The following is a 20227-nucleotide window of genomic DNA, read 5'->3' as shown; positions in this document are numbered from 1 at the left end:
TTTTGGATAGCCTTTTGTATTTCTGTGGTAATAATTGTTATATCTGATTTTATTTGAGCACCCTCTCTCCTTAGTCTAAGAATTTATTAATTTTATCTTTTGAAAATAATCAGTTGTTTCTTTGATGTTTGTTTTACCTTTTTCATTTTTATTTTAGTTTTTTCCCTTTTTTCTTCTAGTTATTATTTTTCTCTACTTAAGATGAAAACATTAGTGGTATTTGAGATATGATTTTTTTTGTTGTTGGAGTTTATTTCTATAAACTTCCTTCGTTAGTACTGCTTTTGCTGTATCTTATAGGTTGGGTATGATATGCTTTCAGTTTCACTGGGTTCAAGAAATTTCTTAATTTCTTTTGACTTCTTTGATCCATTAGTTGTTCACAGATAAGTTGTTTAATTTCTGTGTACTTGTAGGATTTCTAAAGTTTTCTTTTAGTTAGAAAAAATATTCAGTATAAGTTTAAGTTCTTTTCTTTTTGGTGGTACTAGGGGTTTGTACTCAGGGCTTTATGTTTGCTAGAATTTTAAGCACACCTTAAGCCTCTTTTCACTGATTTTCTTTGCTCCTGTAGTCACTTCTATTTCAGCACTGGATGATATTCAGGTACAGGTTTACCTGAGATTGGTTGTTGATGTGTCGTCACCTTTATCTCTGAAGGATAATCCAAGCCCAAGTTTGTCTCAAATATGTTTTTGTTGTATGGTTCAGAAAGAAACCACACAGTACCTAGAAATATTAGTCTGTTTCCATAATACTCTCTTGGGCCTTGGTTCCCAGATGCCTAAACCACAGTTACTGGCCTGTGCTCAGACACTTCACTGTTCTCCCTGCTCTCTGCCGAGTCATTACTGGTGGGCCATCCTTAGGATCCTAGACCACACCCAGTGCCATCAAACTATGTCACACCCTAAGTACACATGCCAGCAAGACCAATTTAGCACTAGGTTACATCCAAGATTTACTCTTCTATGGGCTGCCTGTTGCTGAGGTGGTCTAATTGGCCTAGAAACACTGCAACAGGGCAGAGGTTGTGCTTGCCTGAATAGAAATCCAAGAATATAGACCCATGTGTCTTTCCCTGGTAGTGGAGCTTTTCCAGGGGCTATGTCTACAACCAGGCCAGAAGATAAGAACTTTTAAGGTCTGCTCAGTGTCAGGTTTTGCCAGCTAAATACTAAGATAGAGAGTTCAATTTGTACTCATGGCCTAAATTTGGATAGGGATGTTGAAGGCAATCCTTTGGCTTCCTTAAGCTCAGGGCCTGGGTGCTCTCCCTGAGCACCACTTGCTCAAGGCGAACCCTCTACCACTTTAAGCCACAGCACCATTTCCAGTTTTCTGGTGGTTAATTGCAGATAAGAATCTCAGTGACTTTCTTGCCCTGGCTGACTTCAAACTGAGATCTTCAGATCTTAGCCTTTGGAGTAGCTAAGATTACAGGTGTAAGCCACTGGTGCCTGGCCCAGGATGATATTAAGCTGAGTAGTTTCTGAGTTCCATGGAAGCAAGGATGGACTTGCAGTCTCTGCAGTGCATCAAGACCCACACCACAATGGATGATGATGCAAGCCAAAGCCTGAATCCATCTCCTTGGGACACATGACTCTGTTTGGTGCTGAAGAAGTTCTGTGAGCCCTGGACTGCTGATATCTCTGCTGCTTGAGTTTGGAGGCCATATTGTAGTATGTTATGCTAAAATGATTTGACCCTTAATCTCACTGCTGCATGGATTTGTAGTCTCGGGGATGTTGTGTAGGTACACACACACACACACACACACACACACACACATCAGGCCCACTCAAAAAACTGAGAATGATATGGAACAAAACTTAAACCTGTCCTTCCAGGAGTACAGGTCTCCACTTGGTGCTGGGCCAGAGTAGAGACTCAGCTGTGAGCTCTGTCCTCTGTCCCAGCTCTGTGCTGAGTCTAGTTATAGTGGAGTTAGTACGATGTCAAATCTAAGGCCTCAACTTAATTCCTTCTCTCTTCTTCTCAAAGTAGATGTCTCTTCCTGTTGTGCTGCATTGCTTAAAGTAGGCAGGGAGATAGTGTATGCAACTCCTTCCTTCTTGCTTTCTCTAATGCATAAGGCTTTTCTTTCTTTTTCAACTACAAGTAGGCACTATGTTCTTTTTCTTTTTTGTTGGTCATGGGGCCTGAACTCTGGGCCTAGGTGCTGTCCCTCAGCTCTTCAGTTCAAGGCTAGCACTTACCATTGAGCCATAGAACCACTTCTGGCTTTTTCTGCTGGGGAATTGAACCCAGGGCCTCGTGTATGCAAGGCAGGCACTCTACCACTGAGCCACTTTCTCCAGCCTGGCACTATGTTCTTTTATCTGGATTCCTTATTTGTAGGGTAGGTACTTTGATGTGTGTCTCTTTGAAGATAATTGATAGATTTTACTCAAACTCTTTCTTGCTCCATCTCTCCAATTTTTCATATTTATTTATTTATTCAGGTAATGTGGTTTGAACCCAGGGTTTATACTTGCTAGACAGGTACTGTACCACTTGAGCCAAACCCTCAGCCATCTAAAAAAATTATTTTGTGGACAAACTTTTGTATTTTTGCTCAGGGCCAGCTTTTTATATTCATTCTGTGTTCTATAGGCTGCAGACATGGACCACTCTTTCTAGCTTATTTGTAGAGATAGGGTCTTGTTTAGATCTTTTTTACACTGGCTCATCTGCAACCAATATCTTCCCAATTTCCCCACTGGAATAGCTGAGATTACAGGCATGTACCATTGTGTCAGGCCCCCAAATTTCTTTAAAGAAGACATTTCTCTAAAATATCTGAAGTGATTTCTTAGATACTGAAAAATTTTAAGTGTTTAAGATTCAACATTTATATTCTTATTTTTAAATTGCATTTAAAAAGCCCAAAGGTAAAATTTTAATTCAAGCTTAACTGACCTTTAGTTTAATGTATGTATCAGGCAGTAAAATTCTAACTAAATTGCAAAATGCAAAGTCAGTATAAAGAATTCCAATTGCTATATCTTTAGAAATTCTTAATATCATTGAATTTATTTAGAGCCTCAATATAATTTTAAAATTAGAGATTTTCTCATTTTATATTTGAAATTCCCATATTACTTCAAATAATGCTCTTATACATTTTAAAACACTAATCAGAGTTTTAGTGGTAAGAATTTTAATTCCAGATTCTACTGTGGAGAATTTTTCATGTTATTGTACTGCCATCTAGTGTTGAAAATATTTACAGGTTTATGTCTGAGACAAACAGAAAAAGCCAGATAAGTTGATGTTAGGTGAAATGAACCCCAAGATAAGTATTCAAATGTTTTTGCTTTCATGCGATTGTTTCTAATATATTTATAAGATGATTTCTTTGTTGCTTTGCATGTCCCTCCCCCACGGTATAACCCCTGATTTCACTGTATTTGATGTTGTTATAATTTGTGGAGGGGAAGGGAAAAAACAAATTGTTTAAATAGGGATACAGGTGGACCCTTTGCAACAATGAGATGTACAAACTGTTATTTCAAAAAACGAACTTTACAACTTTGGCCAGGGATGGGGGGGGTGGGGCCTGGGGTTGGGGGGGGGAGATGGGAAGGGATGGGAAGGGGAAACAAAGGAGGAGGCAAAAATGCTTGATAAGAAATGTACTCATTACCCTGCTCATGTGATTGTAACCCCTCTGTATAGTATTTTCACACACACACACACACACACACACACACACACACACACACACACGCACACACACACAAAACTTATTTAACAAAAAAAGAGAAAATTTTGGCTTGTGCCAAGGAGCCCTAGAGTTTCTCCCATTCCTTCCTGTAATGTTTTCAAGGTGTCTGGTTTGACTTTGAGATCTTTGATCCATTTGGAGTTGATTCTGGTGCAGGTAAGAATCTAGCTTTAGTTTTCTACAGGTGATTAACCAATTTTGCCAGCACCATTTACTGAAGAGGCTGTCTTTCCTCCATTCTACTTTTTTTTAGCTCCCTTATTGAAGATTAGGTGGCTATAGGTCTGTGGGTTCATTTATGTATCTTAAATTCTATTCCATTGGTCCTTAGGTCTGTTCTTGTGCTATAACAAGCTGTTTTGATTACTATGGATATGTAGTAGAGTCTGAAGTTTGGTATTGTTATGCCTCCAGCACTGTTCTTTCTGCTAATGATTGTTTTTGCTATTCGGGGTCTTTTATTGTTGCATATGAAATTTTGGATTGCTTCTTCTATTTCATTGAAGAATGAGATTGGATATTGATAGGTATTACAATGAATTTGTAGATTACCTTTAGAAGAATTCCCATTTTCCCCGATGTTAATCCTCCCAATCCAAGAGCATGGGAGATTTTCCCACTTCTTTAGTTCTGCTTAAATTTCCTTTTTCAGGATTTTAAAGTTTTCATCATAGAGGCCCTTCACTTCTTTAGTTAACTCCTAGGTATTTTATTTTTTGTGGGGTTGTTACAAAGGTGTTGCTTTCTCTAATTTCAGCCATGCTCTTCTCATTGTTGGCATACGTGAAAGCTATTGATTTTTGAAGGTTAATTTTATACCAGAAACTTTCCCAAAGTTTCCAATCAGGTTGAGTAATTTGGGAGTGGAGTCTGTGCTATTCTTTAAATATAAGATCTTGTCATCTGCAAAGAGGGAGAGTTTTATTTCAGCTTTCCCTATTTGGATCCCCTTTATGTTTGCATCTCGTCTTGTTGCTCTAGCTAGACATTCTAATACTAAATTGAAGAGAAGTGGAGAGAGTGGACATCCTTGTCTCATTCCTGAATTTAGATGAAATGGCTTTAGCATTTCACCATTAAGTATAATGCTGGCTGTTGGTTTGTCATACACAGCCTTTATTATATTGAGGAATGTTTCATGAATTCTTAGTTTTTCCAGAGCTTTTATCATAGAGTGGTGTTGGATCTTGTTGAATGCTTTTTCTGCATCTATTGAGATAACCATGTGATTCTTATCCTTGCTCTTGTTGATGTGATGAATTATATTAATTGATTTATATATATTGAACCAGTTTTGCATCCCTGAAATGAATCCTGTTTGATCGTGGTGTATGATTGTTTTGATGAGTTGTTGAAGTCGATTGGCCAAAATTTTGTTGAGAAGTTTTACATTGATGTTTATCAATGAAATGGGTCTATAGTTCTCTTTCTTTGTTGAATCCCTGCTGGTTTTGGGACGAGTGTTATGATAGCTTCATAGAAGGAAATTGGTAGTGAACTTTGACTTTCAATTTCATTGAAGAGTTGGAGGAGTATTGGTGTGAGTTCTGCTTTGAATGCCTTGTAGAATTCATCTGTAAATCCATCTGCTCCTGGGCTTTTCTTGGGTGGGAGGTCTTTTACTGCTGTTTCTATTTTGATCCTTGATATGGGTTTGTTAAGTTGGTTGAACTCATCTTGATTTAGTTTTGGCATGTCAATATTTGCTAGGAAATCGTCCATTTCTTCCAGATTCTCAAACTTATTAGAATAAAGATTTGAGAAGTGTTCCCTTATAATGTTCTGAATCTTGGTTTTTTCTGTGATGTTACCATTCTCATCTCTGCGTTTGTTTACATGGGAGTGTTCTCTTCTTTTTCTGATACGATTTGCTAAGGGTCTGTCAATGTTATTAATTTTTTTTTATTCAGGTAAGGAGTAGGTTTATTCTTCTTTCCGGCTGGCACCAGGCGATCTTAGTACTCCATGCAGTGGGGAAAGGCCTGGGAAAGAGAGCTGGTAGATCTGGGAAAGAGAAAGAGCTGGGAAAGAGAGAGAGCTGGGAAAGAGAAAAGAGCTAGAAAAAAGAGAAAAGAGCTAGAAAAGAGAGCATCTGGGAAAGAGGTGGGAAAGAGCAAGCTAGGAAAGAGAAGAGAGCTGGGAAAGAGAAGACAAGGAAAGAGCTGAGAAAGAGCTAGAAAAGAGCAGAGAGAGCGTCTGGGCCTGGGTTAGGCCTTATCTAGAGTAAGAGCTGAGAAAGGTGTGGACACATCAAATTCAGATGTGACCTCAGCGGATGCAGATGTGACCTCTTCCAGGTGTCCCAGTTGCCTAGGTAATGCAGGTACTGGGTGGTGACTTTGCTGCAAGGAGGGTGGAGTCTTCTCGCCATCCGGGAGCAGACTTTACATTCTAGGCTTTTAATAATCATGAAATAGGGTACAGATTCTCTCTGGCTAATTCCTGCTGACAAGGGCATTGACAATAGGGGTAAAAGGCTGGAATTTGGTCCCTTCCCAGAGAAGGCAGTGAGCAGCAGTGTCCCTTGGTGGCGTGAGTCCTTAGATGAAGTCTGCAGAAGTCTCATGAGGCATTGAGGGGCTGAAAAATACTAGAGAGCAAATAAATGGCAAGAGGAAGTACTTGGGGCTGAAAATGTTGGTAGAAATGTCCCTAGCTACTTCTGACATCTGGCGACTAGTAGAGGAGATGTCAGGTAACAAAGGCAAGAATATAAATTCTTGTCCAGTTAATAGGTAGACAGGTATGGACACTAGATGGGCAGGCTTCTTACTTTCACTGACCTCCCGGCTCTGGTTAATTTTGAAAGGGCAGGCACAAAGTAGCTAATGTGACATCATCTCCTCTTACTCCTTTCCATGTTCCCTTGTTCCCCATACTGGCTGAGTCTAGGCGCTCTTTGCTGGGATGGCTTGTCCCAGTTGGTATTCAAGGAGGTTTGAACTCAAGGCCTGGGCACTGTCCCTGAGCACTTCTGCTCATGGCTAGCACTGAACCACTTTGAGTTATAGTACCACTTGCAGAGTTTGGCTGGTTAGAGATAAGAGTTTTGAGCCATGCTTCCAGCCTGGCTCTTTGCAGGTTAGCTGGGAGATGAAGCCTTAGGGATTTTTCAGCCCGGGCTGGCTTTGAACTGTAATTTTGCCACAAAAGCCCTTTATTATTTCCAATTAAAGCAACAAGAATAAGTAGAGCTTACCTGGTTCTTATCAAGAATTGACCGACAAATATTCTGGAATGACAAAAGTTCTTAGATGTGAGAATCTTAGCACAGATATGCCCAATATTTTAGAGTCACGTAGTCAGTACCAGAATACACAACACAAAACAAAAAAGACAAAACTAAAACCTAAAATTTCGACAACATGTAGACATCTTTGCTAACAAAGCACATCAGATGGTTGGGCCTCAGTTACCAGGGCCTGTGAAAAGAGCAACTTGTTAGCAAGGCACCTTCGAATAGCTGGATGGAGTAGTAAGCTTGGTGGAAGGTTAAGGGCCAGATGGGGCCAATCCCTTAACCCACCATGTGGCCAAGATGGTGAACTCAAGATGGTGAATTTCTGAAAAAAAATGCAAAGAAACTCTGAACAAATAGATCAAGCCTACATTGGCTAGCCTTTGAGAGGGAACCTAGAGGGGGGTCCCTGGGCACAAGCCAAAATGCAGAAAAGAGGAAGGGAGAGATAGGGAAAGTTGGACATGACTGGCAGAGAGAGAGAGCAAAGAGAGCCTGAAAGTAAACAGACTTCTGTCCATTTACCATTGCAGTGGCAAAAATTGTCTACATTTGAGAATGGCATAAAAATGAGGCGCTCTGGCTTTTCAGGGAGTGCAGAAGGCATTTCAAAGGGGTTTCACTGCTCAAGCATGATTTGCAGCATCCCATTAAATGTGTAGAGAGTCAGTCTGGTGAGTGAAGGGGAGCTGACCAGGCAGAAGCGGCGTCCCGACTTCCCCCAGAGGCCTCTAGAGAGAAATGGCCAAGCCCCCAAAGCCAAGCGTCCTCGGCTTCAGAGGTGAATGTTGTTAATTTTTTGAAGAACTAACTCTTTGTTTTGTTGATTCTTTCTATTTTTTATTCTAATTCATTTAATTCTGATTTAATTTTAGTTACTTCTTTCCATCTACTGGATTGAGCTTTAGCTTGTTGTTTTTCAAGGAGCTTCATGTGCCTCGTTAAAATTTTGGTTTCAGATCTCTCCAAGTTGTTGATGTAGGAACTCAGAGCTGTAAACTTGCCTCTGACTACTGCCTTTGCTGTGTCCCAGAGGAGCTGGTGATTTGTATGCTCATTTTTGTTAAATATCATGAACATTTTAATTTCTTTTCTAATCTCTTCTATGACCCACTGGTGGTTCAACAGTGTGTTGTTCAGCCTCCATGTGTTACAGGATTTTGTTTGGTGGCTTTTGGTGTTGAATTCTAATTTTATTTTCTTTTAGTCTGAAAGAATGTAGGGCACAATTTCAATGTTTCTGAATTTGGAAAAATTTGCTTTGTAACCTACAATGTGTCTACTTTGGAGAATGTTCCATGTGCTGCTGAGAAGAACGTGTATTCCGATGCTGCTGGGTGAAATATTCAGTAGATGTCTGTTATGTCAAGTTGATCTATGCAGTTGTTTAGGTCTGAGTTTTCGCTGTTGAGTTTTTGCTGGGTTGTCCTATCTAGCGGGGATAGTGGTGTGTTGGTGGTGTGTTAAAGACCCCAACAATTAATGTCTTTGGATCTATGTGAGATTTGAGGGAAAGTAGTTTTTTTGGATAAATTTGGGTGCTCTGTTTTTTGGTGAATATATATTTAGAATTGTAATATTGTCCTGAAGGAGAGATCCCTTAATTTGTATGTAATGACCTTCTTTATCTCTTCTCTTTAATTTGAAGTCTATCTCTTTAATTTGAAGTCTATTTATCTGATATTAGGATTGCAACTCCTGCCTGTTCATGGGGGCCATTTGCTTGGTAGATTTTATTGCAGCCTTTCACTTTCAGAATATGTTTGTTTTGGGGCAAGGTGTGTCTCTCACAGGCAGCAGATAGAAGGATCTTGCTTTTTGATCCAACTAGACAGTCTATGTTGCTTGATTGGAGAGTTAAGTCCATTATTTTTGAGAGTTAGCACTGAGAGGTGTTTGGGAATTCCTGCCATGTTATCCACCTTCTTGGAGGCTGTGACAACTGGGTTCTTCCTATGCTTCTTGGATTCTCTGTTTGGGTGCGGTTTCTTGGCCTTTATGGTGCTCTTGTTGGTTTTCTATGTGTAGGACATCTTTATGTATCTTTTGTAGCCCTGGTTTGGTAGAGATATATTGTTTCAGTTTTTCTTTGCTATGGAAGGGTTTTATTTGACCTTTCATTATGAAGGAGAGTTTAGCTGGGTACAGTATTCTTGGTTAAACGTTGTTTGTCTTTTGTGCATGGCATACCTCATTCCAGGTTCTTCTTGCTTAAATTGTCTCCTTTGAGAAATCTGAGGTTATTCTAATTGGTTTCCCTTTATAGGTGATTGATCTTTTCTCCTTGATAGCTTTAAGGATCCTTTCCTTGGTCTGAATTGATCTTGTGTGTATTACGATGTGACGGTGGGATGTCCTGTTCTGGTCTGCTCTATTTGGGATTCTAAAGGAGTCTTGTATTTGAATAGGCCTATCTTTTTGCATGTTTGGGAAGTTCTCTGCTAGGATCTTGTTAAATAAATGTCCTAGACCATTAACTTCTGTCTCTAGGTGCTCCTCTACACCCATTATCCTCAGATTAGGCCTTTTGATGGTGTTTTCTAGATGTTAAATAGATCTACCATATTTCTTGGATTTGTCTTGAACAGTTGTCTGTTCTTTCTCTATAATATCTAGGCTGTCTCAACCCAGAGATTCTGGTGATTTTCAGATGTTTTTCTCTCCATACATCTACTCTGAAGTCCGGATATGTATTTTCAACAATTGCAACATTGATTATAGCATAAAAACTGGACAGCTATTATATACACAAAATGAAACATTTGATCCTCATCTACTCCTTCCATCTTAGTAAAGACAGTAACATTAATCAACTAACTAAAGACACACATGTAGAATGGAACTTTGATTCTTTCTTTTCTTAGTCTGTGGATTCTCACACGAGAATGTATCTTCTTGAAGAACTGAATGCCGAGGTGCCTGCCTGTAATTCCAGCTAGTCAGGAGGCAAACCCCAGTAAGATTGCAGTTTGTGATCAGCCCTATGCAAAATGTGAGATCCCATCCAACAAATAAGCTGGGAGTCCTAGCTTTGATGTTGGCAGAGGTATGAGGGTGTTGTCTGAGGCCTGTCCTGTACAAAATCATGAAAAACAGGTAAAGCAAAAATGAGTTGAGAATTTAGCTAAACTGGTAGCGTTACCTGCCTGTTGAGGATCTGTGTTCAAACTTTTCCACCAAAATCATGTGTGTGTGTGAGTATCTTCAATTCATGCATTTAAGTTAAAAGTTTGAACTATACAGGCATATTAATAGTATATTTAATGATATATTTAATCAATAGCATATTTGTTTATTTTTACTGTATTTAAAAATTAATAGCTGGGTGCCAATGGCTCACACCTATAATCCTATCTGCTTAGAATGTTGAGATCTGAGGATTACAGGTTGAAGTCAGCCTGTGTAGGAATGTCTTTGAGACTCTTATCTCCAGTTAACCACCAAAAAGTTGGAAGTAGAGCTGTGGCTCAAAGTGTTAACCTTGAGCACAAAAGCTCAGGGACAGGGCCTAGGTCATGAGTTCAAGCCTCAGGACCAGTACCAAAATATCCTCTTAAAAATGTTTATGGACACAATACAGTGGTGTTATCCATAGTCCAGATGCTTTTTAGTATTTATTTAGTATTTATTTATCTTGATTTTTTTCAATTTATGAACCCAGCCCTTGACATCTCAGATTGTACTCTATGGTGTCAAATTTAATCATATTAATGCAAACAAATAGTCTTTCTCATTCTGGCTATGCTAATTTCATTTATTATACTTTCCTCCAAGTTTTTCTACTTTGTCAACTTTTGGAAGGCTCTTCCCCCCCCACCTCTTCTTTCCTCCTCCTCCTCCTCCTCCTCTTCCTCCTTGTTCTCCTCCTCCTTTTTTGCTTCTTTTTCTTCCTTCTTCTTTCTTCATCTTTATTTATTTGGGCACCATATGCTTTTCATTATTATAGCATTGTAATTTATGTTGGAAATCAAAAAGTGCAATGTTTCTAGCATCCTCTTACTTTCTTAAGATTGCTTTGACTATTTGAGATTTTTTTCATGTTTCCATATTACGTTTAAGGTTCATATTTTTTCTCTACTTCTGTAAAAATAGAGAAAAATAGAGGTGATGTTAGGGATTGTATTAGATTTATAGATTTATTTGAGCAATATGAACAAGTGCAACATTAAATTTTTCAATCTACAAACATAGACTATTTTTCCACTTGTTTGTTCAATCTTCAGTTCCTTTAACCACTGTAACAAAGTATTCCCTGTGCCAGCATTTCACCTTCAAGGTTCAGTTTGTTTTTTGTTAGTATCTCATTCTTTTGATGCTCTTGTAAACATAACTCTGTGTTTACTTTCTATTTTAGATTAGTTGTTAGTGTGTAGATTTACAAAATGATATTTGTGTGTTGATTTTGAAGTATGCATGTTACATGTAGCCTTCTGGATTTTTTTTTGGTTAACTTACTACTATTTTATTGACGTTATTCTAATTTTGCCACTCCTGGGGCTTGAACTCAGGGCGTGGGCACTGCCCCTGAGCTTCATTTGTTCAAGGCTAGTACTCTACCACTTGGGTCAAAGCACCACTTCTGGCTTTTTCTGTTTATGTGATACTGAGGAATTGAACCTGGGGTTTCATGCATGCTAGGTAAGCAGTTTACCATTAAGCCAAATTCCCAGTCCCGATGTTGTTCTAAATAGTTATAATTCCTTAATTTTTTTGGCTTCTAAATTTGATGTTCTGTGATCATACACCAGTTTATATCCATTCTCTTTTCAGTTGAACTAGGGATTCTTCTGTCTTCATTTTTGCTCTCACAAATGTTCCTTCCTTGAATTTTTTTTTGAGTTCATCCTTGAATGCCTTCTTTCATTCTTTTTTTTTTTTGGGGGGGTCCGGTCGTGGGGCCTGAACTCTGGGCCTGGGCGCTGTCCCTCAGCTCTTCAGCTCAAGGCTAGCGCTCTACCACTTGAGCCACAGCACCACTTCTGGCTTTTTTTTTCTTATGTGGTTTTGAGGAATCGAACCCAGGGCCTCATGCATGCAAGGCAAGCACTCTACCACTGAGCCACCTTCCCAGTCCCTCTTCTTTCATTCTGATTTCTGTCCTCCTAGAGAAAGCCTCTAGTAACTCTTTCCAAACAGCCTTACTTTCATCTTTTGGTAAGTGTGCCTTCCTATTGTTCTTTGATTCTCATCTAACACTGAATTTACTCATAGAGGCATTCCCAGACCATTCTGAGTAAGTGGATCTCCAATTCGTTTTATCTGAATCATTTCATTCTGAGATTTTTTTTCTTCACATAGCATGTGTATGTACATGTATTTATATGTATCTATCTGTTATCTATATATCTATCTTGTTTATATGTATGCATGCATTCATGTATGTATCCACCTGTTTATGTTTTTATTCTCTTCTCCACAGTGTGCTTCTGTCTCCTTTATTAAGTTCCCTGAATACAAAGTATATACATATTTATTTTAGCATTTATCACAGTACTTGGATCTGATGAAATGTGCAATGAGCATTTGTGAAATAAGCAAATGTATTAACATATATCATTAATGTTTATCATAGGAAAATTCTAGAATGCTTGTATGTGTGTGTGTGTGTGTGTGTGTGTGTGTGTGTGTGTAAAATTTTTGATGTCATACATTTTCCATTTAACTAGATTTTCTAGGTACTCCAGATATTCAACTGTATGAAATAAAATGTTGTTTCTTGGCTACACTTTACTTCTTCAATGGAAGAAAGTAGAATTGCATCAAATCTGTAAAGTTGGTTGTATCTAGAAATGTAACTGAGTCTTATTGTTCTCATATCTTTGTTGCTTAGGAGATATGAATTCTTCTCTTGTAGACAGGTATGAATTGAGTTAGTGAAGATGGAGAGTACTAGCAATAAGTTTTAAAATGCAATTATGAAATCGAACTTCTAAACAACTAAGTTGTTAGGCAGAACTGCTAACGTTGGGAATCATTTTACCTATGATAAATATGATTAAAAGGATGTGGTTGTATCCCATGAAAGCATTATATGATAATTTTTAAATGTCAGATGAGTTTAGTAAAATCTCACAACTTAAGTGCCACCTAAAAAGCAAGAATTACACTAAATTACTTCTGGAAACCACGTGAATAGGATGATCCTCTGACTTTGGGCAATTCAGATGCATTTACAAAAAATTGTATAGTTCCAAATTGGAAAGGAGCTCTTGAGGTGACATGCTCTTCTAGTATGTTAACTAAACCCAGGGCACAGTAAGGGATGGCTGTCATTTAAAGTAGCTGAACTGCTACCTTCATTTTCTTTTAAGTTTCAACCTTAACATTAATGGAAATTATTGCCTGCTTCTCTCCTGCTTCTGAAATAAGATTAAAGGAGTAACTTTATGGGGTGTGTTTTCAAAGTTCTTAGAAAATATCTAAGTAGTGTGAGAGTACCCTTGCAAGCAATGGGTTTGATGCCATTTTCCCTATCAATATTCTACATCAGGTTGTTGAAGATGGCTAAGTCTTTTCATTAAAGTGCTTGTTCTCAATGTAAATTCTAAAGCAAATTTCAACTTTTACTCTTACATTTGTTTGTCATTTTTAATATATAGAGGGGTTACAGATATAAGAATTAGGTACAATTAGTAAATTCTTTTTTAACCATGTATTTCCTTTCTGTTGCTTTCTCCCATCTTTCCCTCTTGTCCCCAGCCATAAGATATTCAGTTCATTTTCCCCATAGTGTCTACTGAGTATCACTGTTGTATTTATTCATCCTTGTTTCATCTTTTATGTTCCTTCCAAGTCCTTGAACTTGATGTTTCACTTAAAATTTAAGACCATAAGAGGACCTTAAAAGCACTATTAAGTGAATTAGACTAGGTATCCCGTTAAGATGTTGAAATGATTTAAGACTCAGTATAAGTTGTTTACACTGGAACTTTCAAAATGACATGTTAGCCAGATGTCTTTAGTGAAAAATGATGTAAAGTACAGTATTTATCATTCCAGTCTTCCTCTTTGCCCTGAACTAAGAGTGTCTGTCCAAGGTACAAATCAGGGCTAGAGGATCAGGTTTGATATAATTTGCAATCATTTGGTAGATAAGAGTTATTCAGCTTTTGGTCTAATTCAAAGAAGCCTTTGGCACTATGATCTAAATATCAGATTAGAAGATTCATAATTAATCTTAATCAAAAGTAGTGTCCAATCAGTGTTCTACACAGGATAATTTTCAGTTCTAACTAGACCACACAATTGTATGACACAGTTCAAAGTGCTTTTGTGTGTATTAATTTTTCATTCATATTGTTTAATGTTAGTAACAAAAACTTATCAACCAACTTTTATTTGCTCATTATCATGCAGTGTTCTTGTGATCTAACATAGGACAGGGAAAAGGCTGATCTTTGGCTTTTTTACACTTATGATTCAATTGTTATAACAATTATAAGACTTCTAAAACTTTTGACTTATCTCTATCAGTAGTAGAATTGGCAAAACTTTTAATTTTTGTAATTGACACATAATAATTATACATGTTTTTATGGTGTGCTATGTGATGTATTGATTCAAGCATATATTGGTAGTGATTGAATCAGGGTGATTAACATAGCCGTTATCTTAACTTAAAAAGTAATCATTCCTTAACTAGGCGCTGGTGGCTCATGCCTGTAAACCTAGCTACTCAGGAGGCTGAGATCTGAGGGTTGTGGTTCAGAGGCAGTCCAATCAGGAAAGTGTGTGAGAGTCTCCAATAAGCCACTAGAAAACCGGAAATGGCTCTGTGGCTCAAGTGGTATGGGGCTCGTGTTGAGCTGAAGAGCGCAGGGACAGCACCCAAGCCCAGAGTTCAAGCCCCACGACCGACAAAAGAGAAAAAAAGAAAAAAATCATTCCTTTATCTGGAATATATTCAAAACCCTAATGTCTAGGTCTTTCAAGTTAACACATTATTGTTGACTGTATTTACCTTACTCTGCTACTGAAAACAAGAATATATTTCACCTAACTATGATTTTGAAATTTTTGATCAACCTCTTCTCATTTTTCTTACCTACAACTCTGTTGGTAACCACTATTTTACTCTCAGCTCACTTAGGGTCCACTTTTTTTGTATATGGATTCTAAATACGAATGTACTCATGTAGTATTTTTAATTTTTTCTTATGTTGAACAACATACAGATTTATTCATATTCTGGCTATTGTAAATCCTGCTGCAAATGTCATACTTCACAGAAGTAGAAAAAGAACTTTAAACTTCACATGGAAATAAAAATGATTCCAAGTACCATGGGAAGCTATATTTAGCAAAAAGACAAATGCTATTTAACACCAACAAGCAAGCACACAAAACCCCATAGTATTAGACCTATTGTTTTACATTTTATTAAGTGATCTTGATTTTTGTATATAATTTGTATTTTTCATTGACTTCTGTAAGAAAATAATTAAGCATTTTTCCTTTGGTGTTATTTTTCACCTAATAATCCCTGTGAATTTTGATAATGTTTTTTTCCTTTCTCATTGATCATGCCTATAACACACAGAATACATTCAAGCACTAAATTCTTATGGAAGAAATGTAGCATTTTGCTTCTTCTTTTTTTTCAGGGGATGACCATTCGTCCTCTTGTCGACTTACTAGATGTGACAAGAAAGAGAGAGACAACTCCAACTGTGAGTGAGCAGATTCTCATTCGGGTAAGCCATGCATTTATCATCATCTAAGTAATCTTGTTGACTGGAGCCAAACCTTACATGATTGCTTAATTTTTAAATTATTTTCCTAATAAAATGAGTCATGATTTTCTGACTTACGTAGATAGTTCCAATTGTATACTCATAACAAATTATGTTTTAGCTTGTCTTTCATGACAATATTTTAAAATATATTTGTATTTGTAGACTATCATTTGAATTAGATGTTTTATTTCCTTATGAGGAGATTCAGGTTATATGATTTTGTGATTTTTATACTAATCTTAGCATTCATATGTTTTTGTTATCTGCTCTTGTTCCTATTCTGGACCTACACGTACCCAGATTTCTTTTTATGATTCCCCTACAATGTTACTTATTTCTCCAAAACATTTTGCTTTTATATTGTTACCATTAAATAGAATGGCTTTCTTTTTTCATGAATACCCACATTTCATCAGAGCAGTCTCACAATGCATATTTGCATACATGTGGGACTTCCATAATTCCACAGTCTTTTACTTATTTACTGTATATTTGCCTTTTCTTGTTGCATTGACTATATACATATGTCAAGTTTTTACTTGACTTCGATCTACTACTTCTTTACTTCATGCCTCTTCAATCATTTCTAAATCTTCCAAGAGCTGGGGCGTTTTACTTCTATTTCCTCCATAGACCAAAACCAGTTCTTTGGTAGGTTACTGAATCAGACATACGATACTGATTAATATGAACTTTGTCCATTTCAAATTGTGCATTTATGAACTTTGATTAGGGAATTCTACAAACATCAAAACATTTAACTACAGATACTTCTTGTTATGTTAACCTAAAAAGAGAGGCTAAATAAGCAAGTGAGGTGACATAATTTTGAAGGTGTTTTTGATGGTTTCTTTATTTGGTAGTAAGCATATTTCTCATATATGCTATATATTTAGATAAATGTTTTATTTTTTTCAGTTCTTTGATCACTTGTTGGCTGGCATAGAAGATATATCAGGACACTGGGGACAATATTACTGGAAGGACAAGTGAGGATTTACATTTATCTTTATGTATGTGTGGAATAAAGAAATGAGTCAATTCTTTCTGGATGTTTATGTGGAATATTTATATTTATACATCTTTATTGTTCCATATGTCATAAATAAACATGCCAGCTAAACATATAGGCAGAGATCTTTTTATTTTCCTTATTGTGAGAGACATGATTGACTTCAAATTCAAATTTCAAATATGCCATAAATTTCTCCCTTATATGTACAGCCTCAGAGAAAGCAATTTTACATCAGATGACTTCATTAACAATTAAAATCTTGCCCCTTAGAAGTCTGAACTTCTTACTTTTGTTTACAGAAACCTGATTCTATTGGCAACTGCTAAAACTTTCCTATCTATGTCATGATGGTCCTCCTGTTGTTCATTCCACTGAAGCCATATAATCCCTCTGCTTACATTTTGAATCCATACAATTCAGGACATTTTGGCTTAAAGTCTATTCATAGTGTTCCTTCTCTCTGGAATGATCCCTTACCACATTCTTGGCTATCCAGGACTTTCTTGCCATTTACATCTTACTTTAAATTTAATCTCATCAGAGATCTCTTTCCTCATTACTCAGTCATTATTGTATCTGTGTAATGCCATTTCCTAACCTATAACTCTCTGGTACTTTAATGTTTCATTTTATTAATTTTTTTCTATTTTGAAAACATAATTACAATACATCACTATTTTTATTATATGTTTCTTTACCATTAAAATAAGAGGTGATGGGATGGACTTTTATCTTTCTTGTTGAATTTTGTTTTACAACACTTAGAATTCCTTCCAAACATAAGTTAATAATAGATATTTCTGAGTGAATAATTGGGTGACAATGAAACATAGAGGCATTTTATGTAGATACAAATCTGATCCTACTTATAGAAATATTTGAATTATTTTAAATTGTAATCTACTCCTAAGTGCTCTGATAACAATGAATATTAAAATCTGTTGCCTTTCTGTAAATTCCTGACAGGAAGGAATGTGTAAAAAATGAGATTTAGTTCTAGCAGGCAGCACTTGGCACAAGCCTAATGATTTGTAGGCATCCTTTTATGTCACCTTCTAGAAAATGTATATATGATAAGAGAACCAGGAGAAGTTCCTTTCAACAATTTTTCTTTAAACTCTGCCAAATAAAGACATCTTTGCCATTGTTATAAATGCAAGGACTCAAGCAAAAATAGATCTTTTCTACTTCTTATTTTGGTCATAGAGAATGAAGATAAATAATGTTTATGTTAATTGATTTTCCATTTCTACTAGGTCAAATAGCAAAATGTGTGTGTGTGTACACTTTTATTTTGGACTTCAACACATACTAGGACAGAACTTTACTACTCTGACACAACCACCTAGCCTAATCTTTTTCTAAATAATAAAGCACATAACTTGGTTGTGCCTATAGTCAAGAAAACCTCAGACTCCTGAAATATCAAAATGTCTTTTAAACTGAAACATTCAACAGAAGTAGATCTCAGTATAGTCTTACAAATTATAGTACAGTTTTAAAACCATAACTTTGACTGTATGCATAAGTTTAGTAAATATTTTCACACAAGTGTTAATTCTCAAATTAATGTAACTTTAGTTTTGTGTCTTGTGCTTTTTTTAAAAAAAACAAAAAACAAAAAAACCCAAGCCCCCCCCAAAAAAAAACAGTGTTACCACTTTTAATTATCCACCATTACTTAAAACTCTTTTTTTTTTTTTTGTTCGGTAGTAAGGCCTGAACTCTGGGCTCAAGGATAGTGCTCTACCACTTGAGCCAGAGCGCCACTCTGGCTTTTTCTGCTTATGTGGTGCTGAGGAATTGAACTCAGGGTCCCATGTATGTAAGGCAAGCACTCTACCACTGAGCCACCTTCCCAGCCCCTCCTGTGCTTTTTTAAAATACAGATTTCTTAAGTAAACCTTAGAAAAATCTACCCGTTTACTTTTCCCATGTTCTGAAACTAAATTGTATCAGGTACCTTGTTCCTTTGTGACTGTCTTTAAAATGTACAAGCTACTTCCACAGTATTTCTGTTTCCAATGCAAGAGTATTTTTCATTAATGGTTCTGCTTTCCCTTGGTGTAGTTGACTCTGTTGGGCTAAACCTAAACTATGCTTTGCTTCATTAGCATATGTTTGCAATTAGGATTTCTTGTGTTTTTCCTTCTTCTGCATATACTAAATTTCCATTTAAATGAAACAAATTTGGAATAGGTATCTGGGAAGTTTATAAATAGAGTCTAAATGTCTTGAGGAAAAATTGCTGGAATTTATTTTTCTTTGCTTATTGAACAGATTGGAATATTTAAATGGAAGATACCTGCAGAAGATTTTACTCAGAGAATATAACCAGTCCAAATCAAGCATTGTGCTTCTTCATGAAAAACTTGAGAGAAAACATGCCATTGAGATGGTAGAAGCAGGCCAGTTAATGCACATGCCATCCAGTACATCCTTACTGTAAGTGTGTGTGTGTGTGTGTGTGTGTGTGTGTGTATGTTACTGTGGGTTTCCATTTGTTTAAACATTACTGTAAAACTACAGAAATCCTCAAAGTATCATCCTTTTAAAACATAGCTTTTCTTTCCTTGTGTTTCTTCTGGAAATCATGAGGAACTATGCTTTTGCCAATTCTTTAAAACTTGAGGATGTTTACGTCATCTCAATCTGCATTGTTTATTATGTAGAGATAAGCACAGCTTAATGAAATAAAACATGTATGTGACAAGTTTAACTTTTCAGAGATTCAAAAGAAATGAAATTGACTAAGAAATGGAATTAAATGTTAAATGTGCTTAAGTCATTTTTTGCTATATTTTTAAATATATATTTTTATTGTAAAGATACTATACAGAGGGGTTACAGTTACATGAATAGGGTAATGAGTACATTTCTTATCAAGCACTTTACCCCCTTCTTTGTTTTTCCCCTACCATCTCTTCCCTTCCACCTCCCCATCTCCTCCCTTCCTCATCTCCCACAAGGTGCAAAGTTTGTTTTTAACATAGTGTCTTGTACATCTCTTTGTTACAATGGGTCAACCTGTATCCATGTTTCAGCATTTTGTTATTTCCCTTCCCCTCCCAAAATTAGAAAAAATGTATATGAAAGATGCAGGGCAACAGAATTAAATACAGTGAAAACAGGGATGATAGTATGGGGGAAGAACACACAAAATAAACAAAAGAATCATATAGTACGTATAAGTACATTACAAACAACAGCAACAAAGATAAAACCTCTTGTCACTAAATTGGGGCTCATTTTGTTTAGCACAATCTTATATGATCATATATGTATAGCTTTTGACCTTTTCTACTTGTCTGGTAAGATTATATACTAGTTGTTGCAAATAAGGGAAAACATAGGGCCTATGTTTCTATGGTTCTGGCTTACTTCACTTAGTATAATTTTTTTCCAAATCTTTCCATTTCCTAAAAAATGGGGCAGTGTCATTCTTTCTGATGAAGACATAGAATTCCATTTTGTTCATACACACACACACACACATCACATTTTCT

The 20227-nt window shown here is 36.6% G+C and overlaps 1 protein-coding gene across 1 annotated transcript in view; it reads left to right on the top strand.

Annotated features, from left to right (window-relative positions):
* The window catches only part of LOC105992153 (sodium/hydrogen exchanger 2-like), a 54652-nt gene extending 35482 nt beyond the window's left edge, over positions 1 to 19170 (top strand). Inside the window, exons 6-8 of the mRNA XM_013024975.1 lie at positions 15575 to 15664; positions 16625 to 16695; positions 19002 to 19170. Coding sequence (XP_012880429.1) covers positions 15575 to 15664; positions 16625 to 16695; positions 19002 to 19170 — 330 coding nt within the window. The remainder of the gene's footprint in view (positions 1 to 15574; positions 15665 to 16624; positions 16696 to 19001) is intronic.
* The last annotated feature ends 1057 nt before the right edge of the window (positions 19171 to 20227 follow it).

The sequence above is a fragment of the Dipodomys ordii genome, unplaced genomic scaffold, assembly GCF_000151885.1.
Source record: "Dipodomys ordii isolate 6190 unplaced genomic scaffold, Dord_2.0 Scaffold80, whole genome shotgun sequence".
NCBI lineage: Eukaryota > Metazoa > Chordata > Mammalia > Rodentia > Heteromyidae > Dipodomys > Dipodomys ordii.
Note: the sequence above shows the minus strand (reverse complement) of the source record. Positions and strands in the feature narration are given on the sequence as shown.